Source organism: Zonotrichia leucophrys, chromosome 4A (assembly GCF_028769735.1).
Source record: "Zonotrichia leucophrys gambelii isolate GWCS_2022_RI chromosome 4A, RI_Zleu_2.0, whole genome shotgun sequence".
NCBI classification, from domain to species: Eukaryota; Metazoa; Chordata; class Aves; order Passeriformes; family Passerellidae; genus Zonotrichia; species Zonotrichia leucophrys.
Genome location: NC_088174.1, coordinates 965,517 through 989,021, shown reverse-complemented (window position 1 = coordinate 989,021; position 23,505 = coordinate 965,517). Strand labels below are relative to the sequence as shown.

At 49.1% G+C, this 23,505-nt stretch overlaps 1 protein-coding gene across 2 annotated transcripts; it reads left to right on the top strand.

Moving 5' to 3' along the window:
* Positions 1–621: 621 nt before the first annotated feature.
* Positions 622–23,481, top strand: LOC135447845 (SLAIN motif-containing protein-like). Of its 2 annotated transcripts, XM_064712975.1 has the most exons (9): positions 622–765; positions 4,370–5,033; positions 13,531–13,664; positions 16,847–16,996; positions 19,611–19,751; positions 20,327–20,644; positions 21,356–21,493; positions 21,573–21,870; positions 22,475–23,481. In XM_064712975.1, the coding sequence occupies exons 2-9, from the start codon at positions 4,390–4,392 to the stop codon at positions 22,539–22,541; spliced, it is 1,890 nt and encodes a 629-aa protein (XP_064569045.1). In that variant the 5' UTR covers positions 622–765; positions 4,370–4,389; the 3' UTR covers positions 22,542–23,481. The 2 variants fall into 2 exon arrangements, with proteins under 2 accessions (XP_064569045.1, XP_064569047.1); XM_064712977.1 differs by lacking the exon at positions 16,847–16,996.
* The last annotated feature ends 24 nt before the right edge of the window (positions 23,482–23,505 follow it).

Below are 23,505 nucleotides of genomic sequence, written 5' to 3'. Positions count from 1 at the left end.
TTCCTCCCCCTCACTCTCATAGCCCCTCACTCACCCCATTCACTCTCACTGCCTTTTCCCCCTTTTAAACCTTTTCCCCTCATTGATCCCAACTCCTCTTCCTCCTCACTCACCTCCTTCCCACCATCATTACTCCATATTCTCCTCATTCATCCCCTTTTCCTCCTCTCACCCCTTTTCCCTCACACACCCCCTTTCCTCCCTCACCTGCTCCATTTCCCTTTCACCCTCACTCCCCTTTTCCCCTCACTTGCCCCTTTCCCTCACTTACCCCCTTTCTGCCATTACTTACCCCTTTCCCTCTCACTCCCTTTCCCCCCTTTTAACCCTTTCCCCCTCATTAACCCCCATTTCCCTCATCCATCCCTTTTCCTCCTCACTCACGTCCGTATCCCCCTCACTCCGCTCACCTCATTCCCATCATCACTCCCCGCTTTCCCCTCACCCATCCCCTTTTTCCCCTTCTCACCGCCATTCCCCCCTTGCCCTGGCCCGCCCTCTCCCCTCACTCCCGTTCCCCTCACCGGGGCTGCCCGCACTCGCTCCCGGTGCCGCCCCCCGCCCGCCGCCGCCTGAGGCGGCCCCGCGCAGGCGCAGCGCCCCCATCCCCCGTTCCCCACACAGGGGCGGGGGCGGCGCCTCCCGCCGTTCGCGGGCCGGGCTGAGCCGCCGGAGAAAGGCGGCACCGGCACCGACCGGGCGGGCGCCCGCCCTCCGACCGACCGCCATCCGCCTGTCCGGCCGTCTGTCCATCCATCCATCCAGGTACCGTCCGAGGGGGGAGGTGCCCGCCGCGCTCGCGCTCGGTGCGGACCGGCCGCGCCCGTGCCCCCCGCGGGGGTCGCGTCCGCCGGTGCCGCACAGCGCGCTCCCCCATCGCGGCCATGGGAGCGCGCTCAGAGCCCTCCCCAGAGCCTCAGCCCGTCCCTTGCCTCACCCCCCGGCTCTCGGAGCTGCACGGAGCTCCCACAGCCCCCCGGCCATCACAACCCCCCGGCCTCAGAGCCCTCTCACAGCGCTCATGGCCATCACAGCCCCATGGCCCCCTCACAGCCTCCCCTCCAGCTCTTCCAGCCCCACGGCCATCACTGCCCCCCAGAGCCCCCCGCGCAGTCCCACGGCCATCAGAGCCCCCTCACAGCCTCCCCCTGGTTCTCAGAGCCCCCGAAGCCTCCCCAGAGCCTGCACCCCCCATAAGCCCCATGGCCATCATTCCCCTAAGACCCCCTAAACCCCATGGCAGCCCCTCCACAGTCCCTTCCCAGCCCCTGGAGCCCTCCGAGCCCCGGCCTGGCAGCCGCGGGGTGAGGGGACCGTTACCCTCGGTGAGACACCCGGATGTCTGCTCGGCAAACTCCGAATTATTGTCTCCGACCCGCTCACGGCTGCCGCCTTTTTGCCTTCTTCCAAACGTGTTTTATCTCCTCCCCCCGTTACACGATGAAATTAACTTTCACAGGTTTGTATCTCTTCCCCCGCATGTCTTTGCTGGGGTTTGTTTTTTGGGTGGTTTTTAGGCTTAGTGGTTGTGGGGAAAGACTGAACGCTCTTCAGCTGCTCTTCCCCCTCAACGTGTGTTTTTTCCCTTACGTGAGGTTTTTTTGCAACTCCTCACCTTTGGAAGGAAACGGATTTTTTGGGTAACCCATCTCCTTAATTCCCTCCTTGAGCCACTGTTTCGCTTGGACAGTGGAACTCCTGGAACGCTCCATCCTCAGAGCTGCTGAGCTTTGGGATATCTCTGGGAATCACACTGCCCCTTCCTCGGAGATCTCCTTGGAAATCACACCCGAGGGGATCCTGTGGCTTTGGAGGAGTGGGAATCCACGTGAGGAGCTTTTTGAAGCTGGCACATGGGTGGGAATGGGATTGCTTGGTAACTCCACAGTAAATTTCCCTAAGCCAAAATGCCTTCAGCAGTGCTGCTTGCAGGCACAGGTTTGGAATATGGGTGGAAAGTGTTCTGTGTTCACTCCCAGCTCTTTCTAAGGGCTGTTTGTATTTTTTTATTAAATGGAGTGGAAGTTGAAAATTTACATCTTGCAGATAGAGGACCAAAATAATAATAAAAATCAAGTATAAAAACCCCAACAAAACAAAATGTATTTTAAAAGAAATGTACCCAGCTGTTGCTGTTACAAGTGCCTAAATAATAGAGAGATGCTGAGGTACCTATGAGGTGTCTGTTTGTAACCTTGCTTTGTGTGACACTGAGTTTTTGTGGTTTCCTTTTCCTGCTGTCACTTAAAAACAGATGACATTTTCAGGCAGCAGAGAGAGGAGGAAGAACATCCACAGCCACAAAAAGTCAGGGTTTGATTGCAGTTGTAACAAGTGCATCAATTTTTCAACTTTGAATTGGCTGTGTTGACTCATTCCCTCTTCTCTCAGTCAGTTTGCCCTCCTTCTGCAAAACAGAGAGGATATCTGACTTTGAACCTTTTTTTTTCTACTTTTAACCTTTTTTTAACCTTTTTTTTTGTTTTACTGCTCTGTGGACCGTTACTTAAGGGATTTTCAGTATTGGGGGTTTTCAGTGAACAGTCAGATTGGAAATGAATGTGCCCAGTGAAACTGAGAACTCACGTAAATCAAGTGGAGGGGAAAAGCAGTGTTTGCCCATGTTGTAAAACCAGTGTGAAATGCACTTTATGGTTTTTTGGCTTAGTGGAATGTGTAATCTTAAGTTGGAGGATTTTTTTCTTTTTCCTTGTTTACACCACTCTCTTTTCAATTTTAACAGGAAAATACAGCAGTAAAATCATTATTTAAGCTTATTTTCATATACCACAGTAACTGCAGTTCCTGTTGTTACTTTGGCATAAGGTGATACAGAATTTTTTCCAAGTTTTTTCTGCTTTTCCAGGATAAGCCTGGTAATGAACAAAGGATGTTTTCACCATTTTCTTGACACTGTTGTTGTCTGACGTCAGCACCTTGTTAATGATGTTTCCTGACTTTGCTCCATCAAGTGTTTTGTTGGTAAACACATGGAAACTAAACTATTGTGGGGGATTAAATCAGCTTCCTTCTATTAAACTCATTGGTAGCAGAACAGGTGCAGTTCAGAAAGAGGAATTTGTGGGCTTTGCAACGTTCCACCCTAATTTCAGTCATTCTTGTTGGGTTTGGATGAAATTCAGACACTTTCCACCCCAGTGTAGTTAGAAAAGCCAGAATTTTCAGTGTGAATTCCATTGCCTAAATCTCTCGTGGCTGTGCTGTGTTTGGTGCATCCCAGTGTAATTAGAAAAGCCAGAATTTTAATTCCTCTTTCCTAAATCTCTGGTGGCTGTGCTGTGTTTGGTGCACCCCAGAGTAATTAGAAAAGCCAGAATTTTCAATGTTAATTCCATTGCCTAAATCTCTCGTGGCTCTGTGCTGTGTTTGGTGCCTTGCAGTGTAATTAGAAAAGCCAGAATTTTTGGTGTCTAATTCCATTGCCTAAATCTCTGGTGGCTGTGCTGTGTTTGGTGCTCAGTGGAATTAGAAAAGCCAGAATTTTCAATGTTAATTCCATTGCCTAAATCTCTCGTGGCTGTGCTGTGTTTGGTGCACCCCAGTGTAATTAGAAAAGCCAGAATTTTCAGTGTGAATTCCATTTGCCTAAATCTCTCGTGGCTGTGCTGTGTTTGGTGCCTTGCAGTGTAATTAGAAAAGCCAGAATTTTAATTCCTCTTTCCTAAATCTCTCGTGGCTGTGCTGTGTTTGGTGCACCCCAGTGTAATTAGAAAAACCAGAATTTTCAGTGTGAATTCCATTTGCCTAAATCTCTCATGGCTGTGCTGTGTTTGGTGCATCCCAGTGTAATGAGAAAAGCCAGAATTTTCAGTGTCTAATTCAGTTTGCCTAAATCTCTCATGGCTGTGCTGTGTTTGGTGCACCTCAGTGTAATTAGAAAAGCCAGAATTTTCAGTGTGAATTCCATTGCCTAAATCTCTGGTGGCTGTGCTGTTTGGTGCATCCCAGTGTAATTAGAAAAGCCAGAATTTTCGGTGTGAATTCCACTTGCCTAAATCTCTCATGGCTGTGCTGTGTTTGGTGCACCTCAGCGTAGTTAGAAAAGCCAGAATTTTTGGTGTCTGATTCCATTGCCTAAATCTCTTGTGGCTCTGTGCTGTGTTTGGTGCACCCCAATGTAATCAGAAAAGCCAGAATTTTCAGTGTCTAATTCAGTTTGCCTAAATCTCTGGTGGCTGTGCTGTGTTTGGTGCTCAGTGTAATTAGAAACGCCAGAATTTTCAGTGTGAATTCCATTGCCTAAATCTCGTGGCTGTGCTGTGTTTGGTGCTCAGTGTAATTAGAAAAGCCAGAATTTTAATTCCTCTTTCCTAAATCTGGTGGCTGTGCTGTGTTTGGTGCCTTGCAGCGGAGACGGTGCCCTGGAGGATGGTGGTGCCCGGGAACGCCCCGCTGATCCCGCAGGAGCCCGCGCTGGAGCCGGCCCTGGGCAGGGACGCCCCCCAGCACTCGGCCATGGGCCCGGAGCCCCCCGAGGAGCCGGTGGGCCCCGAGGTGCGCAAGCTGCGCGAGCTGGTGCGCAGGCTGGAGCTGGACAATCAGCACGGCAGGAGCAGGAGCCTGCTGGGGACAAACGTGCCCGGGGTGGAGAACCGCGAGCCCGGCCTCAACGGGATGGAGATCAACAACAGCATCAACGCCATGGCCGAGCAGCAGGAGCTGCAGCTGATGGCGGATCTGCACAGCCAGCTGAGCAAGATGAGGCAGGAGGAAGGGGAGAACAAGTTCAGAAGAGCCCTGGATGCCCCAGTGCAATACAACAGTGCCCCCGAGGAGGTGTCTCCCAATGGGCAGAGCCACAGCAATGGCCGGTGTCCCTCGCCTGTGGACGCGAGTGACAGCGCCGAGCTGCTGGGCAGCCTGCTCATGGCAGGGATCCACCCCCCAGCTGCCATCCATCAACAGAACCCCACTGAGAAGGGTGCAGACCTAGAGGGGCTCCCCAGTCACGCGGATCTGGATGAAGTCAAAGTGTTAGAACTGGAAAATGGCCCCGAAGAGGAGGATTGCTGGTAGGTACCCCCAGGCCTGGGGGAGAGGGGTGTGCTGTGGTTAGGTGAGCAGTTCCTTTAAGGCTATAAACTGATTCCTGTACAGGACTTGGATTTGTAGCAGCAAGAATGCAATTCTCATTAGTGACTGTTCTTATTTTTATGTCCATTGGGCCAGACTATTATGTTTTAGAAAATAAGTTTACCTGTAGGTGCTGGTTTTTCCCCCTTCCTTCCAGCCACTGCTGCAGCTTCCTTTCCCTGTAAGTTTAGTTATATATAGCACGTGCAGATGAATGAATAATGCAGCTTTTAAACCTTGTACACAACTGTCAAATACCATATTTTAATAACAATTTTGTCAATAAGAATCCTTAGACCATCTGGAATTGGTGGCTTTTGCTAGGACCTGAGGAGACAAACCATTCCCAGCTCCTGGAGGCTGTTTCTTGCCAGTTAAGCACCTCTTTTGTTCAGAGACATGAACTGAACCAGATCAATGATGTAATCCTGAACTGACCCGACTCTCTGGGACTCTCCCCTCCACCACCAGCCTTGTTTAGAACTTGTTTTATGAATCAGTACATTAACAACCTTTGGAAGGGCAAGGGGAATGTAAAATTTAAGGCTGATTCCAGCTCCTGCAATAGCTGGGACTTGAGGTTTTACCCAGAGTTGTTAATTTGCAAGGAAGGAAGAGCCTTAGGGCTCTGCAAATTGGGTTTCAAATTTGTGTAGCCAGATTAATCTGGCAGCAAGGACAGGGCTGCTGAACACAGACCAAACCTTCAGCTCCAAACATTCATTAGCTGTTAGAAGGGAAGGTGAAGTTTTTGTTAATGGAGTGGAGCTCAATGAGGTCATGGCATCAGCTCCAGCCTGAATTTGAGGTTACATTTAAAACAGGATTTTTTTTTCTTTGCAAGTGTACTTTTAAAACCTGATCACTGGAACTCTTCAATATACCTAAATAGCATTTTGACTAGATTTTTTATAAATAAATAAGTGAATATATTTAACAGGTTACATATGGAAGACTGGCTTTATTATTTCCATGCTAATGGGAGCAGCCAGGTTTATATTCACATTTATAGAGCCTGTGACAGGGGAGAGTCTTCAAATTCTGTTGAGTCTCAGAGGCTGAGATTTACCCAGGCAGGGGATGCTGCCCAGTGAATCAGGAGAGATTCTGTGCTCAGGAGCTCTGTGAGGCCCTTCTTCCCCAGGTACCCTTCACTCTGCTCCTTGCAGGATCCTTGTGCTTTGTCAGCTCTGTTTTATGCCAGATCTGGCTGGAACAGGGTAACCTGTGACAAAGAGGCCCCTGAGGAGCTGGGTAAGGGTGGTGATCCAGGGCACTTGTGCAAGTGCTGTTTCCATAAATTATCTTTGATTGTGCTGCATCACTTCCATCTGTTCCCTTTTCCCCTTGTCAAACAAACCTGCTGAAACAGGAAGCTGCTTTTAGTGGTGGCTTCTTGTTCTGGAGCTCGTTCTGAAAGTGGGGAATGAATCCTGTGTACAATCAATAGTGCCTGTGCTCACTGCCACATATCCCAAACTGTCTCCATAAACACATCCCACACTCAGCCCCTGCAGGTGTTTGTGCTTTCCCACAGCAAGAACCAGTAAACTGCTTGCAGGGGAGGGAGGGTTTTCTTAAAGCAAACAAGGAAACCCAACAAATTCCTTTAATTCTCTGTGAATTTAGGATCAGCTCTAACAAGGTGGTTTTGCTGATGGGGAAATTTAGTGCTGCCTGGATTGAGCAAATCCAGAGGGAATAGCTGAGTGTACTGTGTATTTGCAATCCTTTTTAAAATATTGTCCATCCTTCTTCCCTGGAAGGAGGATGGACTGTCAGAGGGTTTCTTGCTGTGCAGGTGGAGTCTCAGTCCCTTCTCTGTTTTGAAATTGTTCTCTTTCTTCAGCTGGAAGTGTCAGAAATGTGTTTGCAGCTCTCCTGGTTCAGCAGCTCTGAGGTTGTGTTTTGGAGCTCTGTGAAACCCAAGGCAGGATTGTGTATTTGCAATCCTCTTAAAAATATTGTACATCCTTCTTCCCTGGAAGGAGGATGGACTGTCAGAGGGTTTCTTGCTGTGTAGGTGGAGTCTCAGTCCATTCTCTGTTTTGAAATTTTTCTCTTTATTCACCTGGAAGTGTCAGAAGTGTCTGTGCAGCTGCCCTGGTTCAGCAGCTCTGAGGTTGTGTTTTGGAGCTCTGTGAAACCCAAGGCAGGATTGTGTATTTGCTGTCCTTTTTAACATATTGTACATCCTTCTTGCTGTTCTCTGCAGGTGCAGGTGGAGTCTTGTTCCCTTCTATATTTTGAAATTGTTCTCTTTATTCACCTGGAAGTGTCAGCAGTGTGTGTGAGCTCTGAGGTTGTGTCTTGGAGCTGTGTGAAACCCAAGGCAGGATTGTGTATTTGCAATCCTTTTTAAAATACTGTACATCCTTCTTCCCTGGAAGGAGGATGGACTGTCAGAGGGTTTCTTGCTGTGCAGATGGAGTCTCAGTCCCTTCTCTGTTTTGGAATTGTTCTCTTTCTTCAGCTGGCATTGTCAGCAGTGTGTGTGCAGCTCTCCTGGTTCAGCAGCTCTGAGGGTGTGTTTGGAGCTGTGTGAAACCCGAGGCAGAGCCCACTCCCAGCTGCTGTAACTCTGCCCTGGCCTGCCTGGCCTTGGCTGCTCCCTCAGCTGCCTTTCTCAAATAGCTGCTCAAAATTGTAAATATGCTGGAGAGCAGTGCCATGGAGCTGGGCTCTGGCACTGAGCAGCTCCTGAGCTGTTTTGGGAAGGTTTTATCCAAGTTGCCCCTTACCCAGGGAACAAACAGATCTGCTGCTGATAGCCTGACACTGGTTGTGTTCCCCAGTGTTTGTCATGCTGGGGTTTTTCCATGGGCTGAGGACAGGAAGGAATCCCTGGCACTCAGGTGAATCCCTGAGTTGCTGCTCTCATTCCCAAAGTCTCTCTCTCAGCTGAAACTGGGTCATGCTGTCTTCTCCTCAGTGCTGAGCTGTCTCTGCCTGGATCCGTGCTCAGCACAGCAAGTGGGGCCCTTGCATTGGTGTTTGCAGGAGTGTGCTGTGCTCTCAGAAATGCCACTGCAGGACTTGCCTGGGTGTGCAGCTCTCAGCCTTAGCTCTGTGCCCAGTCACCTTCTTCTACATTCATGTTTGAGTCTTTAATTCTGTGTACTGGAGGAAATCATTGCAGAGATAGGGAGAGAAATTCTGGGGAAGTGAGGGAAAGTTTCATATCCAAGTGAGGATGTGATGCTGCACAAAATCCAGGGATTCTCCCAGTGCCTCCAGCCTGGGGAGAAGGTTACTTACAGAGTGTCTCTATAATCCATTTACACCCTTCACAGCTGTGCTGTAGCTTCCCTGGGATCTCTCCTGGCCACAGGCTGCTGCTGACAAGATCTACACAACTTAGAAACAGCGATTTGCAAGGTCCTGTTCTCTCAGACTGATCATTTTATCAGGTGGTTTTATCCCTGTTGCATTAAATAATGCACAAGTGACTTCTCCAAACCTTTCCTGTTTGAGGTGAGTGTTCCTTGTGCTGGGTGCACCTGCCCTGCTGGGACATCCCTGGGTGCAGGAGCTGCCTCAGAGCCCACAGTGCAGCTCTGTGGGAGCGGGCCCAGCCCGGCCCTGGGGGCAGAGCCTGCAGAGCGATGGGACAGAGCCTGGCTGAGGCTGGGAGTGCTCCAGGCTGTGCCTCCTGCTCCTCACACCCCTGTGAAACGAGGGCTGGGCAGGGAGATCCTCAGTGCCAGAGGGGTCTCTGTGTGTCCGTCTGTCTGTGTGTGTCCGTCTGTCTGTGTGTGTCCGTCTGTCTGTGTGTCCGTCTGTCTCCGTGTGTCCGTCTGTCTGTGTGTCCGTCTGTCTGTGTGTCCGTCTGTCTGTGTGTCCGTCTGTCTGTGTGTGTCCGTCTGTCTCTGTGTGTCCGTCTGTCTCCGTGTGTCCGTCTGTCTCCGTGTGTCCGTCTGTCTCTGTGTGTCCGTCTGTCTCTGTGTGTCCGTCTGTCTCTGTGTGTTCATTCACAGCTGCACCCCAGCTGCCTTGTCATCACTGTGGGCTGCTGGCTGGGTCAGGAGATTAATTTAACTTTGGAGCTGCTCTGACTTGAGAACTGATGTTTTGGTGTTTTGTTCAGCAGGATTAGTCCCTAAATAGACATGAGGAAGTGTCTTTGCAGTGTCATTTTTTCATCTCTCTGCAGTTTCTTAGGAATAAAGCTCAATCCTCTCCTTGGGCTGACAGCAGAATGTTTTTGTGCGGAGAGTTCTCCACAGGATTTTCCCCATTTTTTCCTTTTACATTTCTGTCATTTCAGAACCTGGATATTATTGTTTCACTGTGGCTTTCTACTCCAGTCTTGTCTGTGTTAGGATTTCTGTTCAGCAGGAGTGTTTAGATTTGAGATTAGCACAGCATAAGCAGAGTACTAAATCTGAAAATCAACTCTCTGAAGTCTGATATGCAAAGGAAAGGAAAATGAATGTATTGCCTGTTTGAAATCCATGGTTGGAGAGGAATTCAGCTGCCTTTCAGCACTTGAAGGAGCTGTATCTCATACACCTGGATTGTTCTAAGCCCTTTCAGCTGTTTGAGTTCTCCTTCTCCTTGCAGTGTTGTGTGTAACTCTCAGGTCTGCAGATCAGTGCAGTCACTGCCGTTTTTGGAGCTGCTGCAGCCACTGGTGCCAAGTGCTTTGGAAGATGGAGAATAACCCAGGCTGTGTCTTCAGAAAGGCCTTTGCTTCGTGCTCAGTTTCATTTCCTAATGCACTGCTTCTAGAGCCTTCTGCAGCCTCAATTCTGCTCTTACAATTGATACATTTCTGCTGCAGATCCTCTGTGTGAGCAGGAGCTAAAATTCCCAGGATTTCACTCTTAGAGCTGCTCTGGTCAGTTTTTCAGTGTGAGGATGCTTTTTCTCCATGCATTGTGCAAGTTGAGAAAATTGTTGTGTTTCCTGCATTCTTGGGGTTTGGGTTTTTTTTACTGCAGGAATTTCAAAATCCAGCAATAGTGGCCATTAACTCCTGTAAATCCTTCTGTGACATTGATTCCATAAGGGAAGTAATATTTCTGGAATATTCCTTGGTTTTACTGCTCTGGGTTATGTCAGAATAAAGTGCAGAGTGTATCACAAATTTATTTGTGAATGGCTACAACTTAATGAAAGCAAAATCCTTGTGGCACTGGGTCCTTACCAGAGATGTTTGTCACAAGATACTCTGTTTTCCAGGGTAAACACAAACATTAGTAAGCAGAAAGTAAAGAATCTTTATTATTGAAGGGTTTCCTCTCAGAAGCTGAATAAAATCTCATTTGTACTTAATAATTTATACAACAAACCCCCAATACATCAAACTGGGAATATTTGCCCAAATGTTTACTTTGTGCATTTTGCATGAGGCCTTGTAAGTATCTAAATAACCAATTTCCATTTGCAGTTTGACAAAAGAAACCATTCAGAGACGTTTAGAGAGAACACCCAGAGTGCTGAGCTGAGGAGCAGACTGCAGGCTGGGCCTTGGTCCTGAGCAGGGCTCTGCCTCTGGGCTGCTTCTGGGATTCAGTGTTCACCTGGCAAATCCAACAGCCTGGAGGCTGAAAGTACCAGAAAGAAAAATTCTGGGTGTTTTTAAACAAAGCCAGGAGTTTTTTAGCTTTTCACACCCCCCTTTTCCCAAGGTTTTAGCTCGCTGGATGTGAGGCTGGGTTAGGTCAGCCTCTGGTGGATGACAGTGGTTACTGGACTTTGCTGAGCATAGGAAAAGGTGACTTCTGGCTCTTAATATGTCCAGAGAAATACTCACATTGACATATTTGAGGGGTTGGTGGTTTTAGCTTAGTGCTGTGCCAGCACCTTTGGAGGAATCAGGGTGCTGAGCCCTTCCCAAAGCTCCTGCAGAAGGAATGTGGGAACCCTGGTGCTGTGAAATCAAACCAGAATTCCTTTTGGTTTAAATTAAGTTGAATCTCAGTGCTCTGAAGAATTGAGCTGTGTTCACTTAATTGGGTTTGGGGAAATTGTGAGAGTTTCTCTTGCCAATGGATTTGTCAGCAGGAAAAATCAGAGTTCTCTGGCAGAGCCCAGAGGATTCCAGAGCTTTGCTCCACGTGGGAAAGGCTCTGCCAGGCAAACCAGGGTTGCCATGCCCAGCTGGGCTGGGAGCAGGGCAGGATTCTCTCCCTGACCCTGGAGTGTGAGCAGAGCAGCCTGGCCTGCCCTGAGGAGGCTGTTGGCCTCTTTTTTGTCTGATGGTTTTACTGCTCCTTTTGTGGTCTGAGCTGTGCAGTAAATCCAGGGAGAGGGAGCACTTTGCTTCCTGGCTTTGATTGGATTTGAGTGCTTGTAATGCTCATTTATCCATGCACAAATGCAGCAGGGTTGGCTGGGGGGATCTGCCCTGAGAGGTACCTTTGGAGACTCAGCAATATTTGCATTCATTCCTCAGTGTTTATTTTATCAATAACAAATTAGCCTTTGGATTTTTTTATTTGCATTTGGGTTTGTGTAAACCTTGGTGGGGAAGAGCTTCAGTGTGAGTTGTGACTGAAGGGGCTGAGTTTATTCTCTGGAAAAGGTGGCTCTGGCCAGAGGCAGGAGTGGTGTGTCAAAAATAGGGAATAATGTCCTCTGCAGGGAACAAACAGTGTTTGAGAGCTGTTGCATGCAGTGGTGCTCCATTTCATAACCCCAAAAACTGCCATGTTTGCTTTCTGCATTTTCTGTTACCCCTGCCTGGATCAGGATTAGGTCAGGGTCAGGACAAGAGCCAGGGCAGTGGGTCAGGCAGACCTGTACAATATTTTAAATATTCCATTTAAATATCTGTTCTATCTTGGCCAGGTGTTGGTGTTACAGCCAGGACACCTGACAGCTGAGAGTCCCACAGTGTTTCTCCTATTTTAATCCTAGGTTTTCAGGAAGGAGTGGGATAATGACTGACATTCCTGCTGATTTACAGCAGTTTTGTTGTGGAAATCAGTGTTCTATGGGTTGGATCTGAGCTGGCTGTGAGAGAGTGAGTAATGGGACAAAATGCTCTGTGCACCTTGGTGCAGGAGTGGCAGAGGCTGGGAGAGAGAGGAGGAGGCAGCTGAAGCACAGGCAGACACCTGGTGAAATCTTAACTCCACCCCCAGGGTTGTTTGTGCTTAAAGACTGGAATTTGGCCTGAGGAAGGTGAAATCCTCTGGATCCATCAGTGATGCCACCTTTGGGAACACCGTAAATGCTCAGGTGTGGCTCTGGGTGTGTTCTGTGTCAGCTGGGAGCAGTTCCTGGGCTGAGGGAGCACAGCAGAGGGAGGTGCTGCTGGGAAAGCAGCAGCTGTGGCATTGTGTGCATGGGAGAGCTCCTGGAGCTGCTGCTGGGGGTGAAGGCTGTGCCAGCAGCTCCTCAGGACAGGGGGAACCTGAGGGCCAAACCTGATGTGCACAAATCACAGAATCCCAGAAGGATTTGGGCTGCCTGGGACCCTGAGGACCATCAGGCTCCAGATCTGTGTTGAACTCTCACTGCCCTCTGCATAAAGATATTCTCCAAGTGATCTGCAAGAATTAAAAACAGCTTCCCTTTTGGAGGTACAGAGCTCTGATTTTTTTCCCCTTACAAGTTTTGAATGTGTTGCTGAACAGCAAAAACATTTAAAAACCAGGGAAGTGCTTTTTGCTTTTAAAAATACAAATGTGGGATGTGTAAATAAAATACTTGAGTTGCTTTTATAGCAAAGGCTCTTCCAGATTTGACCATTCCTCAGAGGAATGTTCTGCTTGGGAAATCTGGTGAAGATGCTGCTTTCCACCCAATCCCTTGTAAATAATCCAGGAGTTTAGGATGAATAAATGTCTGTCCATAAGGCTGATCCTGGGTGTCCATGCAGAGCAGTGGAGGTGTCAGAGATGTGGAGGAGAATTGATCTGACATTGCAGGGAGGATAAAGCACAGCCACACTTCTGCCTGTCTGGGAATGTCTGAACCCTCCAGAGAAGGAGAATCTGGGAATGCACCTGGGCTGGCTGGGAGGGCACATCCAGAGGGTTTTAAACCAAAACCACAACTCCTGGAAGGAGATCACCCTGCAGCTCAAATTAGGAGCACCTCACACCCTCACTGCCTCTGAGAGGGGTTTTGGAAGAGGGGAGTGGAGGGAGAGACAGGTGAGCATTCCAACAATTGTTGCAACAGCCTAGGATTGTACCCTGCCTTGCAGAACCTGTGGGTTTCTCTGTGAAGCCATTGATTTTACTTTTGTGGCAGTAAATTTTCTTTCTGAGTCATAATATGCTATTTAAACCTGAATTTTTTAATTTGGGTAACTGGTAATTGGTAATTTGGGGAATTTTTAAATTTGGGTGATTTTTAAATTCGGGTAACTACATTTTGTAATTTGGTTCCTCATGGCTACGCTCTAGCAAATGGCACTTTGGTAGCTGTGTGCTGTGAATTAACCAGCATTTCTTCCTTCTCCTTTGAATGCTTGCAAAGGCTCTATGTGTCTCCAAGGAAATCCATGGATGAGAAGACAGCCTCTCCTCTGAAGTGGTGCCGGCAGGTGCTGGATAACCCCAGCCCCGAGATTGAGGCTGCCTGCAGAACCCTCATCAACAGGCTGGACCAAGGTAGGGCAGCTGCAGCCTCTGCTGCTCTGGGCTCCCTTGCAAAGCTCATTCTGAGCAGGAAAATTGAGCTTAGTGTTGGCAGGCTCTTGAATTTTTAAGTTCTGTTAATATTTAAACATTTTTAAATGTAAGAAATGTGTGGAGGAACAAATGTGCTGCTGGGGAGTGGGAACCATGGCAAACTGTTCTTGCAGCTTCTTTCTGGTGCTGAGTGTTCCTGGTGGTGATGGTTCCTCCTCTGGATATCCTACTGGATATTCCTGCTGCTCTTACCTGGCTGAAGAAATTGCTGCTGCTCAAAGCTTACAACAATGAAATATTAAACTTGAAGAAATGGTGTCACTTGGAAATCAAGTTTTTCCTCCAGTTTATCATCCCCTAAAAGCATTTCCAGCTGTGGGCTGTGTTAATCCTGAGGGGAAATCCCTGATTTCATCTGCCTGAAATAAAAACCTGGAATGTTGTGTGCAGTGGGGACATCTCTGATCACAGGCAGGGGCTTGGCTTTGGGGCTTTGCTTTTCTGGGTTTTCAATGGTGGGACAGCTCCCACAACAGATGCAGTTCACAGGACAAAAATGAATTTATTCTGCTCTACCTCTGTCCTGCATCACCTGCAGTGCACCTGGGGCATGTCCTGCCTGTGTCAGCCCAAATGGCCCCAGGTTTGTGTAAAATGGGCTGGACACTGAGCTCCTGACAGCCTGGACCCTGAGGGGCTGGGCAGGAATCAGGAATTGTCTTTTACCTTCTCTGGACTCCCTCTCATGCAGCTCCCCTGGCCAGGACTGCTGCAGCTGCAGGCTTATTGCAGGCATGGGTGCAGGTTTGTTGCAGGCATGGGTGCAGGTTTGTTGCAGACATGGGTGCAGGTTTATGGCAGACATGGGTGCAGGTTTATTGCAGGCATGGGTGCAGGATTATGGCAGACATGGGTGCAGGTTTGTTGCAGGCATGGGTGCAGGATTATTGCAGGCATGGGTGCAGGTTTGTTGCAGGCATGGGTGCAGGTTTATTGCAGGCATGGGTGCAGGTTTGTTGCAGGCATGGGTGCAGGTTTGTTGCAGGCATGGGTGCAGGTTTGTTGCAGGCATGGGTGCAGGTTTATGGCAGACATGGGTGCAGGTTTGTGGCAGACATGGTGCAGGATTATGGCAGACATGGTGCAGGTTTGTTGCAGGCACGGGTGCAGGTTTGTTGCAGGCATGGGTGCAGGTTTGTTGCAGGCATGGGTGCAGGTTTGTTGCAGGCATGGGTGCAGGTTTGTTGCAGACATGGGTGCAGGTTTGTTGCAGACATGGGTGCAGGTTTGTTGCAGACATGGGTGCAGGTTTATTGCAGACATGGGTGCAGGATTATTGCAGACATGGGTGCAGGTTTATTGCAGACATGGGTGCAGGATTATGGCAGGCATGGGTGCAGGTTTGTTGCAGACATGGGTGCAGGTTTGTTGCAGACATGGGTGCAGGATTATGGCAGACATGGGTGCAGGTTTATGGCAGACATGGGTGCAGGTTTGTGGCAGGCATGGGTGCAGGTTTATGGCAGGCATGGGTGCAGGTTTGTGGCAGACATGGGTGCAGGATTATTGCAGGCATGGGCTGCACTCTCCTCTGTCCAGCTGCACTCAGGAACGTTCAGACACAGAAGCTGTGTGTGGAGAGTGACCCTTCTGACAGAATCACTGTTTGGAAGCTCAGGGATGTCCCTGAGCTCTGGAATCCAGCCCCAGCTGGGTCCCCACGTTGCTGTCTCAGGGTTTGTCTCCATGGGAATGCAGAAATTCTGATTTCACTTTAACCAACAATTCCAGCCCTGTGCTTTGGAGTCTGAGGTTGCTGCTTTGGGGGTTGGTTTGGGTTATTTTAGTTTTCATTCTAACAGTGTTTGGCACTGCTTGAGATCTCAGGCTGCTCTTGGGTTTAACCTTGGCATTCCTGATTGGAGATAACTGAATAGGCTTTGAGAACAAACTTCATTTGCTTTCATAAACCATCTGTGCTTAGAAATTTGAATGAAATCTCTTTGATTACCTCTTCTCTCTGAAATGTATCAGGCTTCTGTTGTACTTAGTCTGACCTGGTAATATTTGTGGGAGAAATAAAAAAAGAAAACTTAATATGATGAATCTTCATTATATTCTTAGCTGATACTCTCACAGTAGGGAGAACTGAGTTCTGTGTGCAGTTGAGCAGCACCTTGAGTATCTCCAGATCATGGTGTGAGTAATTTCCTCAGTGTTGTAGCTGCTCATTTCCACCTCCAGTAAGGATGGGGGCACTTGGCTTTGCCACCTGCCTTATTTTGATTCATTTGTGAACACGTGAGTGTGTGTGAGCTGAAGGAGTTTAATTCAAAGAGTTGGGTTTTATTTATTTTATTTTATTGGATTGGCATCATTTCTGTGGTTTAACACTGTCTTGGTTCCATCACAGAAATTCAGAATAACACACTTGTAACATGAAGTTCAGTGAGCTCCCTAAAATGAGGGGGTGTGATGGTGCTCACAGGGGTCTGAGGGTGAGGGAAGGGATGAGGATCTGACTCCATGTTTCAGAAGGCTGATTTATTATTTTATCATATATATTATATTAAAACTATACTGAAAGAATAGAAGAAAAGGTTTCATCAGAAGGCTGGCTAAGAATAGCAAAATAAAGAATGATAACAAAGGTTTGTGGCTCGGACTCTCTGTGCAAGCCAGCTGACTGTGATTGGCCATTAATTAGAAACAACCACATGAGACCAATCCCAGATGCACCTGTTGCATTCCACAGCAGCAGATAACCATTGTTTGCATTTTGTTCCTGAGGCCTCCCAGCTTCTCAGGAGGAAAAATCCCAAGGAAAGGATTTTTCATAAAATGTGTCTGTGACCCCCTGTGACAAGGGGGTGTAGAGGTGGCAGACATTGGTGGAACTAGTCATCCATCCAGCACTGGAACTTTGTGAAATGTATGAATTTTTCAAAGGCAGGTTTGTCAGGAGTTCCTCTGGGAGTTCTTCACAGGGGACAAAGGCAGTTAAAGGACACGAGTGGGGACTGGGCACTGCTGTGCTCCCTGCAGCATGGCAGGGAGCAGCAAATACCTCTGCTGCAGAATTGAATCCTGTTCTTGATCTTGCTCTCTGTTTCCAAAATAATTTGCTAACCTTTGTGGCTTTTTTGTATTTTTCCTTCTAGCCAGTAGATGGAAAAACCTGTATTGCAGCCCCCTGGCATCTCCCAGCGCACATAACCTGAATTCCGAGGCAGGCTCCTGTAGCAATGCACTAAACTCTCCTGGGCACCTCAAATCGACTAACAAAGCACTACTAACCTGTGGCAGCTCAGGTATGGCATGGCACTGCAGCACTGGGCTCTTTAAAATGCAAGGAGGGGTAGGGATTGGCACAGGGAAAAGTTCTCGTGGCCACTCGTGGTGTTTTCCCCTTTTTGTTTGCTCCCTTCCTCACCCAGGTTTCATTTGTGTGGGAGAAAACCTCCTTGCATTCTAAATGTCCTGTAGTTATTTCTTGGTTTGGGTTTCTCTACTTTCTCTCTATATACATATATATTTATAAATTGTACTAATTTTAAGTGGCTTAAAATAGAAAGCAGCTGTTGGGGCAAAAATATATTGCTCTGGAATAAAGTTGTAGAGTATAGATGTGATCTTTATAGAGTCACTTGGATTCAGTTTTCTGGGGAAGGTTTCTCTTGGGAATATTGATTAATGCAGGGAACAAAAAGCTGGTAAAGCCTTCAATTGCCTGAGTGGGAAGCTAAAACAAAATACCACAAGTTTTCCTTCAGCCTTAATTGTGTGTGGAGAAGATTCCCGACCTCAGAGGCAGCTCAGCCCTGACTCCTGTTGCAGCCTGATAATGCAGCTCCTCCAAAATGCTGTGGCTGCAGCCCCCCTGTGCCTGAGGAGGCAGGAACACCCTCCAGGAGCTCCATTTGTCATCCTTGGTGCAGTTCCTGCTGTTCCCTGCACAGAGGCTTTGCCTCTTGGCTCTGCTATCAAAGGACTCGTCCTTATTTGGTTGTTTGGTGTGGAAATTGCTAAACCCTACTTTGCATGTTTCAAAACACACAGCATGTTTAACAGTGTCTGCCTCCAAACTTGATGTTAAATGAACATTTTTTCCCTCTGAAAAAAGAAGAAGGGTTGCCTGTGGCTGTTTTCACAGGTGCAGGTTTATTTTTGAGGGCTGATTTTCTGCTATAAATAGAAATTAACACTTATCTCTGTTTTGCAAACAAAAGGATGCAGGTAGGACTGAGGATTTTTGCCAGCTGTGTTCTGCAGGGAAACATCTCTAAGGCAATTTCTTGTTTTTCATATGAGGCTGGGGGCAATCCAGGTTCACTGAGCACCTTTTCACCAGAAGCAGCTGCTGATGAGTAAAACCAAAGTGGCTTCTGCAGATGTGCTGGGCCAGGACAGGCTCTGTCCTTTCAGAGCATGAGGAGTTCACTTCATCTCAGGTGCCTCTTCCCTGTGCCTTGGGCAGGTGCTAAGATGAGTTTAAAGTTTCCTGTCAACCTGACTGACCCAAATCTTATTTTATTTCCAAGAAAAACCAGCTTTTCTACCCTTCAAATGGAAAATGTTTAACTGACTTCCCTTGAAAACCAAACCAGCCCCTTTGACAAAGCCCAGATGTGGTTTCTGTTTGAAAACCATCAGCAGCTCAGCTTTACTGATGGAAGAAGGAGCAGATTTTTCCCCTCCTTGGCTATTTTTAACTAGACCTTCAATCTGAAATGCAGCAGCCAAACTAAACAAAGTTGGATTGGGAGTTTTGCCTTTTAGAAAGCTGGTCTCGAGGTCCAGCTGGATTTTTAATCAGTGTTGAATGTGCTGTTAATTACAGCAGGAAACCTGTGCTTGTTCATTCCATCACATCCTACAGGTGCAAGCCCAGCTCAGGATGGATTTATTTCAACTCTTTTCCTGGCACCAGAGGAAAGAAATGGGATTTTATAGTGTAATATCCTGACCTGGAGTGTGTATTTGTGCAGCACGCACCCAGATGCACCTTTAAGGTACAGCCACGCTTGTGTCACTGTATTATTGCAGCATCCTGAAGCTCACAGCTTTCCTGCCATGTTCTGAGAAGATTTGAAGGCAGGGCACCTCCTGATGTGCAAATAAAGCATTTGCCAGCAAAGCTGAGCAGCCCTTTATTGAAGTTGGAGGGGAGACGACCCACCTTGCGTTGGTCAGCATCGACTCCACTTTATTGATCAATCAGTCACCTTTTATAACAGTGTTAATCAAGTTCATGCATATTGCAAAATCTGAGCTCACAATAGGCCAGAGATAACACACCAACCCCTCCTTATGTTTCCAATACCAAGATTTGGGTTCTCAAAATTATTCTCGCTTTCCCAAAACAGCCAAAGATGGAACATCCACTTGTTATGAGAAAGCTGCCTGAGAACTCTGATGTGCAAGGCTCTCAAGGCCTTCATGTTTGTCACTTTTACCTGTAGTTAAAAATAACCTGAGAACCTCTGCTGTTCACAGAAGCAGGCTGTGAGAACCTGCTCCTCACAGCTGCCTTCTAGGCCATCCCTGAAAAAATCTCCAACAGCCCTTTCCAGCTGTGCTCAAATGCAGCAGGCAGGAAAAGCAGCAGGTTCCCAACATGATTTCTTCAACCAGCTTGGAAGAGAACTGAGTGCTGACATGGGAAACACAGGTGTGAAGCTCAGGTGTAAAATGAATTTCTTACACGAGCACTGACCAAGCTGTTTCCTGCCAGTCAGCCTCACATTCCTGCTTTGAAAAGCACCTGAAAACTGCAGGTTAAAAACTGAGCGTTGGAATTCATCAGTTCTTGTTTCTCACAGCTGGACCTGCAGCTCCCAGCTGCACTGCTGCATTCCTGGGATAGATCCTGCTGCTGCTGGTGGCTTTGGGAGTGTGTGACTGGGTTTGTGTCCCTCTCCCCAGGGTACCTGAGCATGCACTCGGCCCTGAGCTCCCAGTCCTCGGTGGACAGCGAGCTCAGCACCTCGGACGACTCCATCTCCATGGGCTACAAACTGCAGGACCTCACTGATGTCCAGGTCATGGCACGGCTGCAGGAAGAGAGTAAGCTTTGGTTGGTTGGTTTGGGTGGGTGGGCTTTTTTGCAGGGTTTTATTTGAGTTTGGTGTTTGTTTTTAAGTTGCTTCTATATTGTCAGGCAGGAAAACTTCAATAAAGGCATAATCTGGTGAGAAGCTGTAAATAACCCAGGTGCCACCCAGGCAGGTGTGTTTTCACGGGAGGCAGACTTGAAATCTTTGTTTCCACCTTTGAAATGTTGGTGGGTGCAGAATGAATTAAACTAAAAGGTTTAACCTCTGAATGAGACCCCCATTCCTGTAGATTGGACTCCTGTACCTACTTAACCTGCTGGATCTTGGCAATGTCCAGTCTCGGGTGGGATTAGGGAGCACTGCAGGTCCCCTGAATGGTAACTGGGCTGGAATTAAGCAGTGCTGTAATTAAGCAGTGCTGGTGCAGGTGATGCTGTTCCTGCTGATGGATTCCCGGTAGGACAGGTGTTAACCTGACTCTCCTTCCAGAGTGAAACAAATCACTACCAAAGCATTGCTTTGGAGCTGGGGGTGTGTTGTTGGGGTTGGTGGTGCCCGTGTCCCCAGTGTCCCCCGTGTCCCCAGGCCTGCGGCAGGACTGCGCCTCCAGCTCCGCCTCCGTGTCCCGCCGCAGCTCCAGCGCCTCCCTGCACTCGCTGCGCCGCGGCACCTACAGCGACCAGGAATTCGACACCTACAGCCTGGAGGACGAGGACGACTGCGACTGCTCGCTGTCCCTGCGCAGCGCCCACCGCTACTCGCCGTCCCCGCTGAGCTCCCCGCGCTGCCAATCGCCCTCCTCGGGCGCCGAGCTGGGCCGGGCCGCGGCCTCGCGGCTGCGCGCCCCGCGCAGGGCGGTGCAGAGCCCCATGCAGGAGCGCCTCAAGTACGCCAACAGCGAAGGTGAGCGCGAGCGGAGCCGGGGACGGGGCTTCTGGCACACACGGGTCCCCCTGCAGGGCTCCGGGCAGGGCAGGGAGCTGGCCGTGCTGGCTGTGAGGGGCACAGGGACACAGGGGCTGGATCGACAGCAGGATGGCCACGGCACCAGGGCAGGCATTGCCCCCTCTGCTGGGCGTACCTCGAGTGCTGTGTGCAGTTCTGAGCTCCTCACTTCAAAACGGACATTGAGGGACTGGAATGGGGCCGGAGCACCAGGAGTGGCTGAGGGAGCTGCAGTTGTGCAGGCTGGGGAGGAGCAGGCTCAGAGGAGACAGCACTGCTCTCTACAGCTCCTGACAGGATGGTGCAGCTGGGTTGGGGTTGTTCTCTTCTGCTCTTTCCCAAGTGAAAGGACAAGAGGAGATGCCTCAAGTTGCACCAGGGGAGGTTCAGGTTAGGTGTTAGAAACCCTACAGAAGTGGTCAGGCCTTGGAATGAGTTGCCCTGGGAGGTGGTGGAGTCACCATCTCTGGATGTGGCTTAGGGGTGATCATGGTGGTGCTGGGTTGATGGGATGATCTTGAAGGTCTCCTCCTCATCCTGTGGTCTCAAAATCACTGCTATTTACTGGAGGCTAAGAGCTAGGTACAGACTGCTGTGCTTTGAGGTGCATGGGTTTCTGCAGAGCCTCAGAGCAGCAGCAGCAGGGGGCTGAGGCTGAGCTTGTTTCAGAGGAGCTGAGGCACAGCATGCCCAACCTGGCCCGCAGCAGCCTGCGCGCGCTCGAGGCCGTGCGCAGCAGCCGCAGCCTGGAGTCCGAGCTGCAGGTGCCCAGCAGCCGCATCCCCAGGACTCAGCAGCGGTCAGCAGGTCAGTGCCTCCCCTCCCACACCCCTGCTCTCCCTGCTGCCTTTGGCCAGCCCTCAGAGGTGCTCTTGTGTCCCTGCAGGTCTGACTCCCAGCAAGCTCAGGTATTCCTCGGGGGCCGCGCAGTCCCCGCTCACGGGGCGCCAGCCCAAGGCAGCCGGCTCCCTGCTGCCCGGCCGGCAGGTGGGGAAGCCCTGCAGCTACACGGCTCCCGCCCCCCCAGTGCGCAAGGCACAGCTCCACACGGGCTCTCCCAGCAGCAGTTGCACTTCCAGAAGCTCCAGCGTGGTCACTGTGGCCAAAGGCTCTGCCCTGAAAGCGCGGCCGGGCGTGGCAGGGCTGGCCGTGCCCAAGGGAAAGGCACCGCCCCCGGCCAGGAGGTGAGAGGGGTGCAGAGCTCTTTGGGAACTCCAGGCCGTGCAGTTCATGGGTGAAAGCAGAGCATGGGGAGTGGTGTAACAACACTTAGAGTTTTTGTTCTTGTTGCTGGTTTTTTAAGAGCTATTATGCTACAATTCATTATTGAGGGAAATTAAATTGATTCAGAGTTATTATGGTATGACTGATACCAGACTAATGAGCAACCAGTGCTTGTTGACCTTTAATGTCCCATTAGAGCCTTGCAGTAATCCGTGGCTCCTTACATTGAAATCTTTAAAAACATGGAAAAGGGAATTTTAATCTCCTAATTTATATCAGCACTCTACATACTGATTATTTTCCATGTGTTCAGTTGTATTTGCATGGAAAAATATTTCTCTTGGACTCAGTGATGGGCTGAAGTCACAACAGTGTTAATGTGGCAGATATCAGTGTTTAAGCATCCAGTAACAGCCACTGAATTTCTTAAAGTGCCTCAAGTTGGTGTTTGCTGATGCTCAGGGTGTGCCAGCAGCACTGCACCCATGGCAGGGGGATGTTGGTAACCCAAACCTACAGGGCTTTTCCTGGAGCTGTCCCTGATGTGTTGCTTTGTCCCCCCAGGTTCCTCCAGGCAGCACAGACCCCCCAGGCCCCCGAGGACGACTCCTGGAAGGATGGGTGCTACTGAGAGCCCAGAACACCTCTGGAGCAGATCCCAGCTGGCTGGGCATGACCTCACTGGGAGAGGCCCTCAGCCCCTGTCCCTGCAGACTGCTGTACATATCCCTCATCCTGTGCTCTCCACAGCTCCCACCTCCCTCTGCCCTGCCAGGAGCCGGGGCTGGGACACACAGCTCCCACCCTTCACTCAACCCTGAGTCTTCCCAGGAAGACTGGAAAAGCCTTATTTCATGCACAGCCCAGCTGCAGCCCTGGGGAAGGTGTGTCACCATGCCCTCCCAGGGATGCTGCACAGCTGGGGTGTCCTCAGTGCCAGAAGCAGCTCTGAGCTGGTGCTGTGGCAGAGCTCGTGGGGAGTAGAAATAGTGACATAGGTGTTAGATTTGAGACTTTTTAAACCCAACCTGATGTACTCTAATATTTGTCTGGAATTCAACTGGGTTTGGTTTGTTGGTTTTTTTTTTACTCCTGTATAGAATGTATTTCTGCTACTTTTTATTGTTTGGTCTAGAGCTGCAGCAGGTTTTTATAACTGTAGAACACTGAGCTGTTGTATCCAGGTGTCAGCACAGGTCACTGAGGAGCAGTACACAATATTTGTGTGGGGTGTGAACAGGCAGGGACAGGGATGCCAGTTAAAAACTGCTGGGCACCAGCACCTTACCTCAGCTGAGTCAGCTCAACACCACTTAAGAGTAAATTTTTAAAAATCCCCTTCCCTCACAACTTTGTCTTGAAGTGTTGGAGATCTCAGCTGGTTCCCAACTGCCCTTTTGTAGAAGTTTTCTACTGTCTCTTAAGGATTCTGTTCCAGTGTCCTTTTCCTCAGCAAGTGCTGGATGCTACAAATACAGTCTTAGTCCAGGAAATATGCACTGATAGCAATGTTCTCCCTGCCATCAATGTGACTTTGATAGTGTAGTTTAATAAAATGTTATGGTGCTGAACTAGATCTGCTTTATTCCAACAGT

What these genes read in the sequence shown, in the direction of transcription:
- LOC135447845 (XM_064712975.1), top strand. Translation starts at nt 4,390, where the DNA reads ATGGTGGTGCCCGGGAACGCCCCGCTGATCCCGCAGGAGCCCGCGCTG. An exon ending in CATCAACAGGCTGGACCAAG is followed by an intron (nt 13,665 to 16,846) that starts GTAGGGCAGCTG and finishes TTTTCCTTCTAG; the next exon opens with CCAGTAGATGGAAAAACCTG. An exon ending in GCACCGCCCCCGGCCAGGAG is followed by an intron (nt 21,871 to 22,474) that starts GTGAGAGGGGTG and finishes TTGTCCCCCCAG; the next exon opens with GTTCCTCCAGGCAGCACAGA.